Below are 19,922 nucleotides of genomic sequence, written 5' to 3'. Positions count from 1 at the left end.
TCAATTTTATGTGTCCTTGCTGAATAAGTATTAATTTCTGGAAAAAAAATGTAATGCCATTATGTATGTAAAATGTTTTCACATGTTACTATGTTTTATATATGATTATTATTCGTTATATGTATATCTATTTACACACTTATCATCTGCAACACAATGATGGGGTCTCAAGCCACATTTTTTAAATCAGAACTGTGAACCGTCATAAAACATGGTGTTGAAGTGTGTATATATATTGTATATGTAATCTCTTCCCGTTTGACCTCCTCTGTTGTAGTTGTTGGAGAAGGGCTTGAACAGCATGCAGCAGTGTTTACTACAGATCATCTACAGTCTACTGAGTCACATTGACCTGTCTGCTGCTCCTGTCAAGCAGTTCAACTTGGAAATCATGAAGATCATTGGCAAATATGTACAGGTCTGTGAACAGCTTACCCTTTCTGCTGTCAACACTACTTGGAACATCAGACCCTCCAATTATTTATTTCAGTATGCCTGTCACATTTTAAGAGAATATGAATACAGAGGATTTCCATGTGAATTCCTTTATCTGTTCTCCATTTCCTGTGGGTGTGTTTGAAGTAAGGGACAATGGACTTTGCTTTAGTATATGTTTTTCTGTATGAAAGGCCTGGGAGCTGTTTGCTTTGTGAAGCTTTGTGATTAACTATAACCTGCATCATCACTCTCCTCTTCTGTGGTTTTTATTGAAGCTTTCCATCTCGTGAGTCACTCGAGGTTAATCAAGAAAAAAAGGGGAGGTATGGTGAAAAATGGCTCAAGTCTTTTGGTGTTTGTTGTGTGTGCGTTGCTACAGAGCCCTTACTGGAAGGAGGCCCAAAACATTCTGAAATTGGTGGTGTCCCGCTCTGCAAGTCTGGTGGTTCCTGATGAGGTGCAGCGCTCCTACAGCATGGAGTCGACCAGCTCCCCGGAGATCGCTTTCACACGCATATTCAACAACTCATCTAAGGAACTGCCAGGAAAAACATTGGACTTCCACTTTGACATCTCAGAGGTCTTCAGCTATTTTTATTTTTTCATTTTTTATTCACCAATTACACTTTTTTTTTTTTTTTTCATACATTTTTTCACAGTGACTTTTATAATGTTACAAAAGATTTCTGTTTCAAATAAATGCTGTTCTTTTGAACTTTGTTCATTAAAAAAATGTCAAATTTCCACAAAAACATGAAAACGTTTATACAAATAAGCAATGTTTCTTGAGCAGCAAATAAGTATATTCAAATGATTTCTGAAGGATCATGTGACACTGAAGACTGGAGTAATGATGCTGAAAATTTTGCTTTGCATCACAGGAATACACGTTAACAACTTTTTTAAATTTCAGAGTATTACTGTTCTGCTTTTTTTTTTAACAAGTCTCTTACCAGCCCCAAATGTTTAGGCTGGTTTAAGGGTAATGGCTAATGTAAACCTGTTGTAGTTTCAAACCTTTTTAAACTCCTCTTAGTAGCTTTTTTGACACTGTTTTTTAACATTTGACCTACAGACACCTATTATAGGTCATAAGTATGGAGACCAGCGAAGTGCAGCAGGGCGTAATGGAAAACCGCAGGTAATTGCCGTGACGAGAAGCACCTCGTCTACTTCCTCTGGCTCCAATTCAAATGGGCTGGTGCCAGTCAGCTGGAAGAGGCCACAGCTCTCACAGGTATTGTCACCTAATATGAAAATCTTTCAATTCTTAATGAACCAACCACAGCTTTGATTGCTTTTTTATTATAACTCTTATTTTAATGGAGATATTGCTATCTGCTTCCAGAGAAGAACCCGCGAGAAACTGATGAATGTCCTATCTCTGTGTGGCCCAGAGTCCGGGCTGCCTAAAAACCCCTCTGTACGTTCTTCTTCTGTATTCATTGCATTATCAGGTTACACCGTTTTAGTGATGGTTAATTACACCTCTTTTCTGTAGGTGGTGTTCTCTTCAAATGAGGATTTGGATGCAGGTGACCAACAGACCAGTCTGATCCCCACTGTAGAGGAAGTGACACGGGAGGAGGAAGTGCAAGCAGAAGATGCAGGAAGTGAACAGCAGTTTGGTGTCTTCAAGGACTTTGACTTCTTGGATGTTGAGTTGGAGGATGGAGAGGTGAGCACTGATGCTCTGGGCATGTTGCCTCATCTTTTGATAATTAACAAACAATCCTCAAGTCTTTTCTTGTAAGCATCTCAGATAGGGATGCACCGATGCCATTTGTTTCAGAACCGATCCGATACCAGCAGCTTTTTTTCTTTTTTTTAATCAGTGTAGAATTTCTATAGCTCAATGCTTGTTTACCTGATCATCACAGTTTTTTTGTGTTAAACACAGTCTACTAAATACAGATAAATTCATTGTACAGAAAAAAAAAAAATCATATTCAATGACAAAAATACTATGCGAAACTAGGTTAGTAGATAATTAAGCAGTAAAAGTTACTCTGGAAAATCATATGGGCTCAATAATTTAAAAACATTATTAAATGGGAAACAAATAAAAGTGATGGGGTGCACGATAAATATTGGCTGATAATTAATGTGCATCTTGTCAGTAAAGCTGGTTCTCTAAGCAGCATTAAACTCCATCAGGTGTGTGATTTCCCATAGAGCAGCTGTTACTACACGGAGTCGTTGTTAACTGACAAGCTGCGCAAATCAACGCTGATGATGAACATGGATTTGCGCAACTTGTCAGTTAACAACAATTAATAAACAGAATAGTAAACGTACCATATCGGATTTGGATTGGTCTTGTCTGATACCCGACCCGGCAGGAAATGGTAGTATCGGAACCAGTATCGATACTGAGTATCGGATCGGTGCATCCATAATCTCAGAACTGTTTCATGTTTCATCCTCAACAAAGACAGTCTTTGTGTGTTTGTTTTTCTCTGACATCACCTGTGTCCTATGTGTGCCTCCACATTATCTCTGTCTCCTAACTCTCCCTAACACTCTTATCTTTTTTTCCTCTTTTGCGTCCAGGAGCTTCAGGTAAGTTTTAAGCAGTGTTCAGGGAAACATTTGTGTTTTAATCTATAATTGATTGGCATTGTCATTTAGTAAAAAATTTGCCCATTCAGAAGTTTCACAAAATGAAATGTGATTCCTGCTAGCCAATCAAGTGGGATTGTTTTGATACTTGTGGCTAAAGAGGGTCACAAGTACATGGATGGTGCAAATGAACAATTTTCAATCAAGATGGAATATAAAGCATCTTTTAAATGGTCATTGTTGTGTTGTTCCCCATGTTCACCGACCCCACTGTGCTCTGAGGTCATGCGTATTTTATCGTGTTTTGAATAGTGATTTCATTTAATTTCTTATCCTTTATTTTCTTTATAGTTCACATTGCTTGCAGTTAATCTGCTTTGCTCTTATTGGCTTTCTCCTTTTCTACCTGCAGGGGGAGAGCATGGACAACTTCAACTGGGGTGTGAGGCGCCGCTCTCTGGAAAGCATTGACAAAGGTGACACCCCGTCTCTGCAGGACTGCCAGTATTCCGGCAGCACACCCAGTCTCATCCAGCCGGAGGACACCGATGAGTCATCTGAGGAGGAGGTACTGAGTGCTAGCCAGATTCTCACCCGCTCCAATCTCGTAAGTCCCCTCTCCTCTGGGTCCCCTCCACACAGGGGACACTGGCATGGTGTGTCTGTGCGCCAAATTAGGCTTAGACGCTGCCACAGCCTAAGTAGGTGGGGTTAGATGCTTGCTTTCTGCATAACCTACACTTCCAGTATTTTTAGACAAGTGCCCTCTGTACTTCTCCCAGCCGCCCAACTGAGCCAACTATTAATTTTTAGTACTTCAAAACCCTTCTTTGATCCTTAATTTCATTTTGATTCCCTTTTTTATTTGTTTTGGGTAAGTATGGTGATGGGGACCCATTTTTCCCGTCTTTTTTTTATTAGACAGGCTAATTTTAATACATTGTAGCTGTTTTGCATTCTTATACTAACTTTGACATAGCTGGAATACTCTACACAACTTTTACAAATCTGAACACATTTTTAAACACTAGGCATTATAAAGTTGCCGACATTGTAAATGGTTGAATGATTAGGGCTGGAGATTACACACTAACAGGCTTTTACGTTTTTCCAAAACGCAACAAACTCACGCAGAAACGTAAGCAAAAATCATACAGGGATTTTCTGTGAAATCCGTTAACTCTGACTGCCCAAAATCTGCAGACTGCCTCGACAAGAATTGGTTCATCCAGACTGCAAAATGTGTAGTTTATTCCAGACTATAATTTAACACATTTTAAAATGTTTATTACCTTAAAAATCAGACAATGCTAAGGAATATTCCTTATGAGCCTTTCTTTTTACTTAAACGGCTTCAAATAGTATTTCTGAGTCAATGTTTACTATGCGCTATGAACTTAATTTTTCTTTGTCGTTTTTCTCTCTAACCTCTAAAACGTTATTTTTCACCCTTTCGCTTGCAATGGGGCATGAGCCGTTAACGCAAAGCATAAGAAAACAAACTGATCATTTAAACGCTGCTGAGTGAATGTCATCTTCCTTTTCCTGTTTTTGTCTCTTTCCTCCTACACTGTTTGAATAAGACTGAAAGATTAAATGTAGTTGGTCTTGCCAGGCTTACGTCATTTTTCTGGCATGTCGCATGTTGTCATGAAATATTATATAGTACAGAACTCAGGAACTATTTTCCATTGAACAGCTATAGGTGCATGCAGCATAACACTTAGTTTAGGCAGAGACTTCTACATGCTTCATTATGCTTCCTTTTTTTTTACTATTGATTCATTTTTCCTTTTCATGCAGCTTAATAGTGATTCAGCGACTGATGATGCCATATCCAATCATATGGACTCCCTACAGCAGTCGCAAGAATCCTCCAGTAGTGTCCTGACCGAAGAGGCCACACCTACCCCACCGCTGCCCCTCCCAGACAGCCCCACCCATGAGACCACCCACTCTGACAGCAGTAGCAGCCAGCTGCCTGAGGTGGGATCGATCAGGAGTCTCAATAAATTGTGGTGCACGGGTGCTTTTTAGCCATTTGCTTTTTGCTCTCTTATGGAGTCAACTAGTGCTGTTTTCTTACCTATCAAATTCCCTGTATCATCCAAAAGTGTCAATTTCAAGCTTTTAATGCAGACTTTGCTGCTAAAGTGTTTCTGGAAAGTGTTGCATTTTGAACACTGGGCACTATCTGTTTCCTCTGCCGAAATACTGGCACGTGCTCTCTTTTCCTTGCTTTATGGGATGCTTGTCATCATTGACATTAGATGATGATTGACTGCTATGTGGGGGAGGGGCTTGCTTGCCTGCTTGATGTTTGATTCGGGGAGAGATTATCAAAGACATATATACACCTCAGGCCTGCTGTGCTAGAACTACCTCAAATTTGGTCCCAGAAACGTTGAAAAACACAGACGTTAACACACTTTAGGCTCTGACGAAGACCACTCACTTCTATCCATGGACCTGCAACCTCATTGTGAGTATTAGTGAAAGCCATTCTGTGAGGTTTGAAAGGCTGAATCCCCAAACATGAGTTTTATGTGCATTTTCTATATTTTGTCCATTTGCATTACATCATCCCCTGACTGTTTTACACTGACTGAGATTATATCTGGAGATATCAAATGATCAGTTTAGATAGCATCTGCAACAACTTCCAGAAGCAAAGGATGAGGACAAACAGGGAATGTAGAAAATGAGCAGAAACTCATGTATATTGAGTTCATCCTTTTACATCCCTGTTAAAGGAATCATTCATCCAGACAATATCATTGTTTACTCGCCCTCATGTTGTTTTTCAGTGGAACACAAATGAGGAAATTTTGAAGGATGTTCATGCTGATTTTTTCTCCATAGAATGAAAGCGTCACCACGTGCTGTCAAGATAAAAAAAAACTACAAAAAAAAAGAATAATTATCATATTATTAGTCCATATTATTCATGCATTATATTTCATGTCTACTGAATCAATATGATAGCTTTATATTATAAACAGACTGAAATTCTATCTTAACCAATGGATTTCTGTTTTTGACATTGTTTTAATATGTGAAAGCTACATTGGCGGTGAAAGCTTTCAGTGAGTTAACACTACATTACTGTTCCTTGTGAAAAGCCGGTGTATGACTTTAAAAGACTTTTAATATAGCAAACAAGTGGTTGCTTCCACTTTTATGGAGCTTTTTTTTTTAATCTCCTCCTAGTCATGTTATGCTTTCATTGTATGGAAAATGCAGTGTGAAGACTCTTCAAAGTATATTTTGTGTTTCAGTGTCATGCATTTCGAAATGGCATAAGGGTGAATAAGTACCGACTCATTTTTTGGTGAACTATCCCTTTAAATCGAAGAGCATGCAGTGCTGTAGTAACGAAGTAAACAAAAGGCACAGCCCGACTGAGAGAACATTAAAGACTGCTAACAAGCTTAAGCCAGTCATGTTACTAACACTATAACTTAACTAACTGTGGATATCTGAAAATTTTGTTTTCCAGTTCATTTGGTTGATTTTAAATGATGCAGTTCTATTCTAGAAACATTTTCTTTTTAAGATGTTCCCGCAGGTCAACCTTCATACACACAACAATCACTGTTCATATGGTTTTCAGTCAAAATGAATCTGTGTGTGTCCCTTGGTCACAATTCATAGCAGAATACCCCTCCTGTTGATGTTAATGAATGAACAACTTTTGATCAGGACCTGCTCAGTCCAGCCAAGACCAGCCGAGTCCAGTCTAGTCATACTTCAATATCAACTCAAGGGCATCTCGCCTGTCGTTCTCCAGCTCTTAGCGTAATGAGTCCAGATAAAGCCATCGATAGTCTTACTCATCTGCTTGGCCACCACTGCCAAGAATGCCTAAAAGCTTTCTCTAATACCACCTCTATGGCTCCACGCCACCCTCCCTTCTCCTCTTAATGCATTCAACTCATAAATAGAACAGAGGAGAAGAAAAAAGAAACTCAAGTTTGTTTAATGAGATGGTTTATTTTTTTCTCCAATGTATGTTTGAATAATACATGAGTCTGAGATGGAACTGTTTGTTCCCAGAGATGTTTTTACCATCATTTATGTTGTGTGCTAGTATTTAACGTAATAACATCCATTATACTGTACATCTCAAAGATCTTGAGGTTAGAAGACTTTGTGACACTGAGGTCGTGTGATATTGTCAACCATTGCATGGTGTATGTGATCTCCAAATATTTGAACCTTAAACCACTCAGTTGTAAGTAGTGGTCGACTGATAATATTGCTAATATTTGACATTTTTATTTAGTCGGCATCATTGATGTCTAATAAGTGTTGGAACACAGGATCTCTCTTTCCCATCTTTATTAGTTTACTAGGGTTAGTTTTTAAAATTATTATTAATATAGTATAGAGTGTATATAGTACATTTTATGTAAAATAAATTTAATTGCAATGTGGTCTTAACCATTTTTAAATTAAATGCAAGCAAGAATAAATGGATGGATATCTTGCATATCTCGCCTTAAATAATGACAATTTCATGTTTTCAGGTTTTTTTTTTTTTTTTTTTTTGTGGATTCATGAAGTAGATCATAAAACTAGTCATAAACTACATATTGAATTACATGAATATTGACTTATGCAAGTATCCTTGGAGTCTTGATTAACAGATACGTAATGAGGCTCAGGGTAAAGCTGTCTTCCCATGAATTTGATTGATTTTATAGTCAGCTGTTATTTAGCTCAGTTCCTTTATGTGATTTATGAATGCAAAATGCAGTGGCCCATTTAATTTAGATCCACTGATGTCACAGGTTTATTCCTCAGCTGGTCTCATTTGCATTACAAGTCAATGGTGAAAGATTAGCCCCGTACCATTATTGATTTTTCCTCTCAGAAGCACTGAACGCGTAAAGCAAGGTCATTGTGAGTGGCGGTGCTTAAAGGCCCCTTGGTGATGTTCACTCTAAGTTTAATGTTCAACACTTAGCCTGAATGTGGACCAAAATAAATAGTCCTTTTTATTTCCGTAAAAATAAATACAGTTTCTACAGCTACAGCTCTGGAGTGTTGTGCTTACTGCACACACAAAGATTCAAAGATTTGTATTATTAGAGTATAAAGGTATTTATTGTCCCCCAAAATACATGTTGCCCTCTTTGCCCCAGTACTGACTGCTCGTTATTGTTATTTTTACAACTGCAGGATGCGAGTGGAACTGCAACGGATGAATTAAGCAGCAGTGTCAGTGAGGATACGGGGTTTTGCAGTGCCCCTCCTTTACCCTCAGACCCCCCTGAGCTCTGTGACTTACCTGACTCCCAGGACCCCACCTACGACCTGGACCCAGCGCCCCCTCCGCCACCAGCTGTTGACAGCCCGCCTGGATCCCTCTCTGATGACGAGCCGTTGCTGCCACCCCCTGTCATAGACTCCACCTCGGACTCCATGTGTGAAGAGGAGACCGTTCTGCCCCTGGCTCTGGACTCGGGCCCCGATTCAGTATGTGAGGAGGACGTGACGCTAGCTCTGAAAGAGCTAGATGATAGATGTGAGGAAGAAGAGGCAGATTTTTTTGGCATGTCCAGGTTAGTCTGTGATTTCTGTAGTAATCATTAGGGGTGGGAATCTATGGGTATCTCACGATTCAATTCAATTACGATTCAGAGGCCCACGATTAGATACAATTACGATTAATGTTGCTTCGATGCATCACAATGTTGACATACAACCTGTACATCTATTAGGGGTGGGAATCTTCAGGCACTTCATGATCCGATCCGATTCTGGGAGTCACGATCCAATTCCAAAACTATTCTTGATCTGCATTTTTGCCCAATTAATTCTTCTGCTGTGCAAATAAATCTTTTACAACTTTAAATCTTAAACAAAATTGCAGTTATATGCTTTTTTATATTTGAAATCTCTTTGTCAGTACTGTCATCTTAAAAATATAGGGTCTGAATCTTCACTGGTTTCATAATTCAGTTCAATTACGATTATCATTATCAACTCAATATCATTTTGCTTCACATTCTCAGTTTTCAATATTACTGCACATAGCTACATTTTCATATAAATTTTATATAAAATGTATTTTGTGCAAAATTAACTTTTTATTATTATTATTATACAAGTTATGACCAAAGCTCGCACAAGCTCTGCTGATTTGTTCACAGTCACTGGTTTTTGAATGCAGAAAACTCTATCAGCCAATTTTGACTGATTAATAATCTCTTTTTTTTTTTTTTTTTTTTTTTTTTCGGTTTAAAAAGTCATTTATTTTCAATAAATTATCAAAATATTTCAAAAGGTTTGCTGCATGGTAAAAATACGCTACCCGTGTATATAGGATATATATATATAGAGAGAGAGAGAGAGAGAGAGAGAACTTGTATATACGTTTATACGTTTTTTATAGAGAAAAAAATATTTCATTCAGAAATAGACATAATGCAGACACAAAATGTTTACAAACATGAGGCTATAATAAACATAGGCTATTTTGTATAATAATTTGTCATTCAAATACATCGAGAATACGGAAACTTGGATTTTGTGTCGAATGAGAGACCCAATGTTCGTTTCAGTTTCGTTTAAGCCTAAATTAATTAGTTTTAGTTTTTTCGTTAATATTGCTATGGCTTCTTATATTTTTAATTCTTGTTCTTTTCTAAATACTGTTAATTGAAATGATTTGTTGTGGAGTGAGGGGAACTAAAATAGCCTAGCGGAGCTTCTCAAATTTCCCGGAAGCTGAACAGTTTTCATTTGCTATATTAACCTCAAAATAATTCTTAGAATGAAATTTGAAGTCCAACTTTCGGACGCATATACAGTGTTACTTATTATACATTTGCTATTACTCTATATTCTTTATATTAAATAATATTTAGGCTTCCAGATACGTCGGGAACATGGAAACATTTGGATTCATGCTGAAAGATATAACTGTTTTTATAATGTTTTTAAACATTTAGCTTTAGACTAAAGGCATTTTAGCATTCATTATTTCGGAAGTAATAGGGCTAATAAAATTCGACGTGAGCCACAACTTTTTTATTTATTTTTTTTACTCTCAAAACGCAATCTTATAATGTTTTTTTTTTTCTGTATGTAAATAATATAGGGCTTTTCTAAATTGTAATATGTACACGTTATTTTCTTAGACTGATCATTACAGATTAGCATTCACACTGCAAATACGTTGTGGTCATATGCATTTCTGACTTCCTCCAAAAGTGATTTGAGTGACCAGATCACAAAACGTTCTGGACCCCATTTACAGCTGTACATATCACCGTTCACTTTGCATCTTTAGACTTTTTTTGCTCTGCATTGTACCATTTAATACCATTCAACATTGCTTATCTTCTGCCGTGAGTAAGGAGGAGTTTTATTAATGCTTTGAATGGTGATCTCATACTTGGCAACATCATTGCTCTTGAAGGTCATCCATCTATACGAGAGCACATCAGAAAGTGCCCCCACAAACTCACTTAATTCATTCTTATACACACACTTACTCTGCAGTGCTATATATCATCCTCTTAGCCCTGATGTGTCCGGCTCTATCATGATCGATTAATAAAAATTATAAGCAGTGATTCAACAAAGGCCTCTAAAGCCGCGTTTCCACCGCAGGAACTTTACCCAGGAACTAGGGACTTGGTCCGGTACTTGGTGTGTTTCCACCGCAGGAACCAGGAACTAAATAAAAGTTCCGGGTAAAAAAATGCGCCCCAGAAAGTCCCTGCTGGCGAGGTGGTACTTTTTTAAAGTTCAGGAACTTTCGGGGGCGGGACTTTGGCGCTAAACATCCTGATTGGTTGAGTTGACGCAGCATTGGTTGAGTTCAACCACCATTTATTCGGATCAACATTTTCAAAATATTACTGTTATTGTGTCATGAAATGTAATTTTAAAAGTATTTCAGGCGAGAATGTAGTTGTTTAAAACTCAAATCTGTTGTTTATTTATAAAGACAGCGCCTATTTAAAAATGTGTTTCGCCGATCTCGTAGACGGTGAGCTCCACACGATCAGCGAGAGCTCAGTGATCATCTATCCGCCCAGAGGCAGCCTCACCTTGGATAGACCTTCTGATACGTGCCGCTGGCTCTGATGTGTCTTTAGTGGTTAAACATAACATATAATTCAGCTGCGGGGTAAATCTAACAGGTTTTCTTTGGTCTGTATTCAATTTATCTATATGTTAAAATGAAAATAAAAAAGGCAAGTCTATATAATATTTCGTTTCATTGTAATGGCTGTATATAACGTTACACTTATCCCTGAACTAAGTACATTTCTGCAGCTGTTATTATGTTTAAATGAAAACGAAAGGAGGCAGTGGTATTTTATATCCTATTTCGTTTTATTGTAAATGTACTGAGGGGAAAATTGCAGTAGCCAAAGCGATCTGAGTTCACGCAGCATTGGTTGAGTTCAACCACCATTTATTTGGATCATTTTCAAATATTACTGTTATTGTGTCATGAAATGTAATTTTAAAAGTATTTCAGGCGAGAATGTAGTTGTTTAAAACTCAAATCTATGGTTTATTTATAAAGACCGTGCCTATTTAAAAAATGTGTTTCGCCGATCTCTGCGACGGTGAGCTCCACTCGATCAGCGAGAGCTCAGTCCTCATGTATCCGCCGAGATGCAGCCTCAAATCGGCTAGACCTTCTGATATGTGCCGCTGGCTCTGATGTGTCTTTAGTGGTTAAACATAACATATAATTCAGCTGCGGGGTAAATCTAACAGGTTTTCTTTGGTCTGTATTCAATTTATCTATATGTTAAAATGAAAATAAAAAAGGCAAATTTATATAATATTTCGTTTCATTGTAATGGCTGCATATACACATATCCCTGAACTAAGTACATTTCTGCAGCTGTTATTATGCTTAAATGAAAACCAAAGGAGGCAGTGGTATTTTATATCCTATTTCGTTTTATTGTAAATAGGAAAATTGCAGTAGCCAAGACGAGCTGACTGAAGTTATCAAGTACGCTGCTGTTTATAGATTTACCGGACTTGCGTCGTCGCGGACATCACACTCCCGAGTCGAATGCACAAAGTCTGAACTAACTACCGAGGATGCACGTCCAAAATCAGCGTACTTTAAAAAAACAAACAAATCAGCAGTACTTTGTATTGAGAAACGCGCGCAGACCTACGTCACCAGTCTATTTGCCTAATCTTCCCGGTACTTTACACCGCGGTGGAAACGCAGAAAGCAACAGGTCTGGGCGGAAAAAAGTTCCTGGGAAAAAAAGTTCCTGGTAAAAATGTTCCGGGTAATTTCGGTGGAAACGCGGCATAATTAGATTTTTGCGCAGTGAGGGCCTTTCTGTTCTCTTCCTGGCAACTTTCTATGCCTGAGATCCATTAAGCGGAAAGAGAGCCCATAGAGTGTGAAAACCGCTCTTGTGCGGCAGAGCAGCGAGTGGGGGAGGGATGGAGTGAGAGAGAGGGAAAAACAGACAACGTCACAAACACAGCGGGAGAATTCAGGCTAACACGTGAGGAGAAAAGCTCGGAGAAGGAACGGTGAAAACAGAGAAACAGTGAAGGGAACGATAAGAGCTTTAAGTGAAGATCAAGGCAATGTCTTCCACATCGTTCAGCAGCACTGGTCTCAGATTCTTCTATTCGGTCTGCTTCATCAAGCTCTTCGGCCCTACAGGCCTGTAAGTGTGTGTTTGTCTGTGTGTGCTTAATGTTGTGTTTCTGTGCATCTGCCGAAGATTTGGATATCTGCAGCACAGGACATCTGCAGTGAGAGAGAGAGAAAAGAGGGAGATCTTGATAGAAAGAACAGCATGTCTCTGTTTACGTTTTTCTTTCTGAATGATGTAACGCTTTGTGTACTTGCATCTCTATATCTGTCTGAGTCTAGCTCTTTCCATCTCTGTTCACAGTCAAGATGAGGGTGATGCAGACGGCTTTCCTGAACTCCAGGCCTCTCCGCCTCCATCGCCCTTTCTTTCAGCTATTTTGGCAGCATTCCAGCCCGTGGCCTATGACGATGAGGAGGAAGCCTGGCGCTGTCATGTCAACCAGATGTTGTCAGACTCAGATGGGTCTTGTGCTGTTTACACCTTCCATGTGTTCTCACAACTCTTCCAGGTAAAAATGAGATTGTTTGTGACTGTGTACATGAATATTAATATACAGTTTTCTGCAGATGAGCTACAGTAAAAATATTTGGTTGTTGTAAGATTTTTTTTTATTACTTTTATTCAGCAGGTATTAATTAAATTGATCAAAAAACATTTATAATGTTACAAAAGATTTCTGATAAATGCTTTTCCTTTGAGCTCTCTAATTATCAAAGAATTTGGAAATAATTGTATAATGGTTTCCACAAATATATTAAGCAGCACAACTGTTTTCATCATTGATAATATAGAAAAAAAAAGTTTCTTAAGCTGCAAAAAATATTTCTGAGTCTTTCTTTAATGACTGCTGAAAATTCAGCTCTCATCACAAGATTAACCTACATTTTAAATTATATTTATATAGAAAAGTTTTATTTATAATAATATTTCAAAATATCACTTTTTTATTTTAACTGTACAATAAATTCAAATTTGTGATGAGTCTGAGATGTGATATTTAGTATTTATCTTAGTATTTTAGAGATATTTACCATAGCTTGTTATTTGACTGATTCATAGCTTGGTGTTTTTCTGCAGTCCTGAGTTGATTCTCTCCTGTCTCTTTAGCACATTCAGAGGAAATTTGACTCTATTACCCATGCCTCAGTACGATTCCTTGGTGAGGGACTGCAACGAATGGGAAATCAGTTCCTGAGCTCTCTAGAGGTCATGACCTCCTGCTCTCAGTGTCCTACAGTCCTACTGGATGCTGAAACTGTGAGTGTATTGATAGTTGTGTCATTACTTAGCTGTTTACAAAGATTATATCAGTGCCCAATCCCAATCTTTTATCTATATGTGTGATAGTGTACAATAATTTAGTAAACGGTGTGTGTTTTAGCTGGTCTCCTGTGGGCTCTTGGAGACTCTGAAGTTCAGTGTGTTGGAGTTACAAGAGCATCTGGACACTTACAACAGCAAGAGAGAAGCAGCCGAACAGGTGAGATGCTAACTTCAGTAATATTGTGGTGTTGTGTGTTTGTTTGTTTTGTAGCCATATGATGTCTTTGAGTAAGGAACAAATGCAATTGCGAAATTGAAGTTACTTGCTGTAAATATTTCTTTTAAATCTGATGCAATAATGAAAGAATGCCTTTGGTTCCATTTAGGCAGAAGCAGTAAACTGATTTTCAGCTTTGCCCAATTCCTGTGCAGTTTTTTAGTTAAAGTTTAGTCTTATGCAGGGTTCCCACGATTCTTGAAAGTGCTTGAATTAAATTTGAAATCAGTTTTGTTTATGCTGATATTTTTAAAATTGTCCAATATGTGCTTCTGTCAAAACAGAACAAAACACGAGGGGGTTATCTGTTTGATATCTGACGCGATCGCACGCAGCAGCGCAAAGCTGATTCTGTGCTTGCTTGATCTAATATATATATATATATATATAAATATATATATATATATATATATATATATATATATATATATATATATATATATATATATATATATATATATATATATATTAAATGTTGTAGATTTAAGTAGCAAATGAGAATAGCTAAAATCAATGCATATATTTTGCGGGTTGGGGCGGGTAAAGAAATTGTAACTTTATTTGTGGGGCGCGTTGGGGCAGGTCATTAAAAACAAAACAACAAAACAAAACAAAACAACAACAAAAAAAAAACATATTGTAGTGTTGGGCGATATGGTCATTTTTCAAGTCAGATCGGATCGACGATACACGATATTATCGTTCATGGATGGAGCAAGAGAGAGACTCTTTGTTCTTGTCATAGCATAACTATTTGGTGTTTTAAACCCCGCAGGTGCCCAAGAGAGCCGGAATCACCAATAATGCAAAAAACAAAAACAAAAAAAAAACTTTTAAACATACTGATAAACTAACATTAAATATAAAAATACTGTATTTAAAACAGCTAGTTCATATATAGTTGGACGCAACTGTCATATCACGCATCCTGTGACAAATTTGCCGCATCTGCGCACGGAAGTTATCAGTCTAAATGTTCTGCAAAGTCAGTCAACGGTGAAAATCAATAGTAGATTTCATTTGAAGTCGTGCGTGTGTGTGTGTGTGAAATGCGGTGCTGAAGAGAAATAGCTAGTTTGATAGCTGAATCATAATAGATCGCCTCATAACCTGCGGGTCGGGTTAGGGCGGGTAAGGAAATTTTACTTTATTTGCGGGGTGGGCTGGGGCGGTCCAAATAATTTCATAAAAGCGGGACCGGCGAGTTGGGAAAAATCCTGACCCGCGCATCAGTTTTGGGCGTGGTCGCATAGAGTTAGTGAAGGGAGACGTAAAAGACTGGACATCCCGTTGGTTTCATATGGATTACTTTATTACTTAATAATTGTTGTCGATAAGACTTGCTTGGTTTAAAAGTACACATGTCAAGATTTCTATAGAAATATCTCTCATATCTCTTTGTGGAGTATTTAAGTTTCAGTTCATTTTTATGACGCATTTCTCAATGAAGATCACGCAGACAAAGGCTGCAGACAGTGCACCGTTTGTTTTCTTTATTTTATAAATGCCCAAAGTTTTCTTATTATGTGTGTATACAAATAAAATTAGACCCTTTACAGATTCTATTGATGTATTGCTCTTACCTGTACAATCAAAACTGAAAGTGTAATTTAATTTATTTTCGGCGATATGCCACAAAACATGCATATTTTTGTATTTATTATTTTGAAATATAACATATTTTAGGCGCAGTGAATAACACAGTTTTTTCTTAAGGTGTGCCTTTAGCCCCGCTGTACCCAGGGGGGCAGGGTTTCATATTTTATTGAAGCATCCCTGGGCGCTGCCATTGGCTAGCGGAGCCCCACCTGCTGTTAGCATTCCATTGACTCCTATTCATTTTGGCGTCACTTTGACAGCGAATAACTTTACATCTAATGCGTTTAAAGACTCCATTTGTCCATTCATTATTTCTAAAGAAACACGAAAATTTATAAAAGGCCCCATTACCTTGTATCTTACGTTATGTATCTTAGCCCCGTAGAAGCAGTTTTTGTAAAAAATAGGCTAACGATTGCGTCATAACCTGCGACTCTCTGTCGCACAGTAGAGAAATTACCATATGGACAGGAGGAGAAGCTCGCAGGCAATCTTTAACTGTCTATGAGGCTATCGGGGGGACGTGGAGGCATGAAGTCAAGGGAGAAGCCCATAGAGAGTCCATAAAAGCAACGGGACAAAATTATTCAACAACGTCTGTAAGATTTGGTGGGTGATTCAGATTTCTCTTGGCACAGCGATTAGAAGACTTACAATTGTCAGACAGGTTGCTCACGTGACATTTACGTCATCAAGCTGAGTTTGAGTCTGCGCAGTACGCTCGACCCCCATGAAGTGCGTGCTTCTAATTGACTTCACTTGTCTCTGTTGAATCCAACGGGGTCGCTGTGTCTATTTCTTTTACTGTCTATGGTTGTACTCCCGGATTCCTGCAGTGTGTGTCCTGCTCCCGTATATGGCATATAATTTTTGCACATAAGTGAGCCGCTATCAATATGCGGGGTATTTAAATAGGCAAATCTCACGGTAGCGGGGGTTTTACCCTAACCGCGAGATTTGTGTCCTGCGGGAACCCAATCCCAAAGTTTAGCACATTAACCTATGGAGAAGCAGTGCTAATTAGGCTATCAGTCTCAATGCCGGGAAAGTGCAAATTCAATGGGATTTACAATAAAAAGAGATTTAGAAAATTATTTTAATAAATGTTATTACAACATTTAGCAGCTTTTTATTAATTAAAAAATGTAAACATTCTTAATTTAAAAACTCTTACATTTTGTACAAGAAGTACAGCAAAAACCAGTGTAATGCATTTTTTTATCAATATTTCAGAAACTGAACGGGTGTGTGAATTTCAAAGGTGCTTGATTTAATAAAATGGTACTTTAAAAAGTCCTTGAATCTGGTGTTCATGAAAGAGTGGGAACCCTGCTTATGCAATGGAGGAGAGACAGCAGAGGAGAATAAGCTGACAGTGCAGGATCATAAAAGGTCTCTTTGCAGTTATTGTTGGCTGGTAAATCATATAAGGACGTGAGTTGATTTAGCCAGTGTTAGCTTCCGTTAGCACCCATCTAGATTCTACAGCAGCCAATTTCTCTCGATGCACGGTCACTAAGAATAGCCTCATGGAGGCCCTAAATCATTTAGCTGGGCGGACAGGCTCAGGAAGGGGAGTAGAGGGGGCAGATGGGATTGTGGATGTCTAGAGGACAGTAATTGGATGAGACACAGGCACTGCCTCTAGAGCAATATGTGCCGACCCCTCTGTGCTTAAACAGACCCTCTTTAATTTAAGTAGCAGACTCTTATTAAATTTACCTCACACACACTCCCATATGCACTATTCGTCTCTCACTCTATTTGTTTCGCACTCACAGGAATCTGTCTTTACCCATGTTCACAACATCAGAAATGTACACCTTCACTTCTCTGCCTTTTGGTTTGTAAGGTGTCTTATTTCTGTTTCCCCTTGCAGTGGTTGGATAACTGCAGAAAGACCTTCGGTGATAAAGACCAGCGACCTAACTCTCAAGCCCAGGTATAAAAAAAAACAAACATTGCTTCCACACACTCACCTCACTGCATGCTTCAGTTTGAGTACAATTGAGTGCGCTGAACAATTCTATTCATCTCTGAGAAATAAAATAGAATGGAAGAGCGTCTGTAAGAATGGAAGCAGAGTTGATTCGAGGGCAACTGATCTTTCTGCGACCCATAACCAGGCCCACCCAGGTCACCACAGATTTCTGCAGAAATCAAATGTCTGTTATTCATTTCAAGTTTTGCACATCCCTTTCATTCACACAACCGAGAAAAAGTTGTCCAAAAATTAAAAAAAGTTTGTTTCTTATGGTAGAGGCTTTACTTTTATGCTCTCTGTGTCTTCATCTTAGTCACTGCTGTTGCAGCGAACGGCATCTTTATTTTTTTTTCTGTGATGTTAAGTGCTTTTGCAATTTTGTGATGCCACAGTTTATATTTCTCTGTCTTCCTGAAACTTGCATCTGTCTCAACCTCTCTCGCTCTCTCTTAAATTTAATTTGATATCTATTTGCTTATATTTAGCAATGTCACAGATGTTTGAGTGTACATGAAACTGGGGAAAACTTAAGTCGTTTCTCCTCCCAGAATACTTTGCATGTGACTGCATTTTTTTCTGTTATTGTTGATTATCAACAAACTGCAATATTTCTCTTTCTGTCTCTCCTATGTTTGACCTTGAGATGTTATCAGCACACTAATTTTTGGTCTTTCTTTCATTTCCTGTGTTTCCTCTTTTTGTGGCCTTCCATCCTTTTTGCTTAGCAAATGGAAATGCTAGCAGTAAGTGGTTTATCATATCTTAGAGCCTGTCCCAATCCTTTCTGTTTAGCCATGCATACTAAATATTCATCTGTACTTCACTGATACATCTGCACAGTCAATCTCAACCAATCAGAATTCAGAACTACGCCTACATCTGATCACTTAACACCGCTACAGACGTGTCTAATTCATGATTCTTCATAAATCATCACTACACGATTATTTAATGACTTAAATAGGTTTTGCATACTTACAGTGTTGATCTTGCTTGCTAAATGCTAATTTTCTAATGGGTTACTAGTGGTTTTTTTTTATTCTTTTAAAAGTTTGACACATTATGCATACAGTGTGTGATCGGACATCTGAGCAGAGGACGCAAGATTGTTTTGTACCTTTCATTTTTGCATGCTCACCCCTTCATCCATCTGGATCGGACATTTTCCAGAAACATCACTCTTTCAGGGTTTCGCTCTGATAAGGGAATCATACATGCTCCATGTTTTACAAAATGATTCACCAGGGTATAACCTTGCTAACCCTTCCCTCCGTCTCAAACCCGGATGTTCATCCATCCATCTTTCCCTCCGTTTGTTCATTTACCTTGCTGTCCGTTCATCCGATCATGCTGTTTTGCTGCTTCTTAAAAATGTTAAGGTGATGGTGTCATGTCTGTCTGTTTCTATAGGAGCTGGAGTTGTGTCGACGGCTGTATAAGCTCCATTTCCAGCTCCTGCTGCTCTTTCAGGCCTACTGCAAACTCATCAGCAGAGTGGACACCATTAAGAGAGAGGCGGAGGTGTGTTTCTGCTTGTGTTTTGTCCTTTGTTGTTGTTCAGGAAGCATTTTAAAGGGATAATTCACCCATAAATGAAAATGGTCATCATTTACCAACCTTCAAGTTGTTCTAAACCCGTATAACTTATGTTCATCTTAAAAACACAAATTAAGATATTTTGAATGAAATCTCAACATGCATACATAGAATACATCAAATATGGTAAATGGAAGGATACTGTCTCGCTGTTGTTTCAGTGTCATTGTTTACTGACACTGAAAACTTTAACATGCCGTGTCAAGATATGAATGTATTGATAGAAGATGAAAGATTTGGTTTAGTTTTGCAAGAATTTGTGTGAAAAAGCCTATAAATTAAGCATATGTATAGATTTATGTCATTTTAACAAGAAATACAAATCTTATTTCTACTGTTGGGGCTTTTCGAGTGCCACAGACAAAAGCTGCATGATAGCACGCACATACAGAAGACAGTTCATTTTCTCTCTGGATTTGTGGTAGTTTGTGCTAATGTGTGCCAGTATGGACACACACAAATGTCTGACTGCACATAATGATCTTAGTGCAGTGTAACTTCATTATATTCACTGAGAGAGACTGATATGCTTAACACAGACCAGAGCAAAGCCATTCAGCCCAGTGCTCATCGATACTAACTCACTTACACTCTA

General features: G+C 38.2%; 1 protein-coding gene across 8 annotated transcripts in view; it reads left to right on the top strand.

The window, feature by feature from the left end:
- Positions 1-19,922, top strand: part of LOC113063306 (protein furry homolog-like) — a 91,990-nt gene that overhangs the window by 67,980 nt on the left and 4,088 nt on the right. For 5 of the 8 annotated variants that reach the window (XM_026233602.1, XM_026233596.1, XM_026233599.1 and 2 more), the window contains 14 exons: positions 278-418; positions 818-1,018; positions 1,514-1,675; positions 1,787-1,861; positions 1,940-2,116; positions 3,413-3,607; positions 4,804-4,986; positions 8,185-8,567; positions 12,909-13,116; positions 13,716-13,865; positions 13,990-14,088; positions 17,627-17,689; positions 18,457-18,474; positions 19,142-19,252. In XM_026233602.1, the coding sequence (XP_026089387.1) occupies positions 278-418; positions 818-1,018; positions 1,514-1,675; positions 1,787-1,861; positions 1,940-2,116; positions 3,413-3,607; positions 4,804-4,986; positions 8,185-8,567; positions 12,909-13,116; positions 13,716-13,865; positions 13,990-14,088; positions 17,627-17,689; positions 18,457-18,474; positions 19,142-19,252 (2,166 nt within the window). The remainder of the gene's footprint in view (positions 1-277; positions 419-817; positions 1,019-1,513; positions 1,676-1,786; positions 1,862-1,939; positions 2,117-3,412; positions 3,608-4,803; positions 4,987-8,184; positions 8,568-12,908; positions 13,117-13,715; positions 13,866-13,989; positions 14,089-17,626; positions 17,690-18,456; positions 18,475-19,141; positions 19,253-19,922) is intronic. The other 3 variants (XM_026233597.1, XM_026233603.1, XM_026233598.1) reach the window with 2 other exon arrangements.

The sequence above is a fragment of the Carassius auratus genome, chromosome 45 (assembly GCF_003368295.1).
Source record: "Carassius auratus strain Wakin chromosome 45, ASM336829v1, whole genome shotgun sequence".
NCBI classification, from domain to species: Eukaryota; Metazoa; Chordata; class Actinopteri; order Cypriniformes; family Cyprinidae; genus Carassius; species Carassius auratus.
The sequence above is the reverse complement of the archived record's forward strand: the minus strand, read 5'-3'. Positions and strand labels throughout refer to the sequence as shown.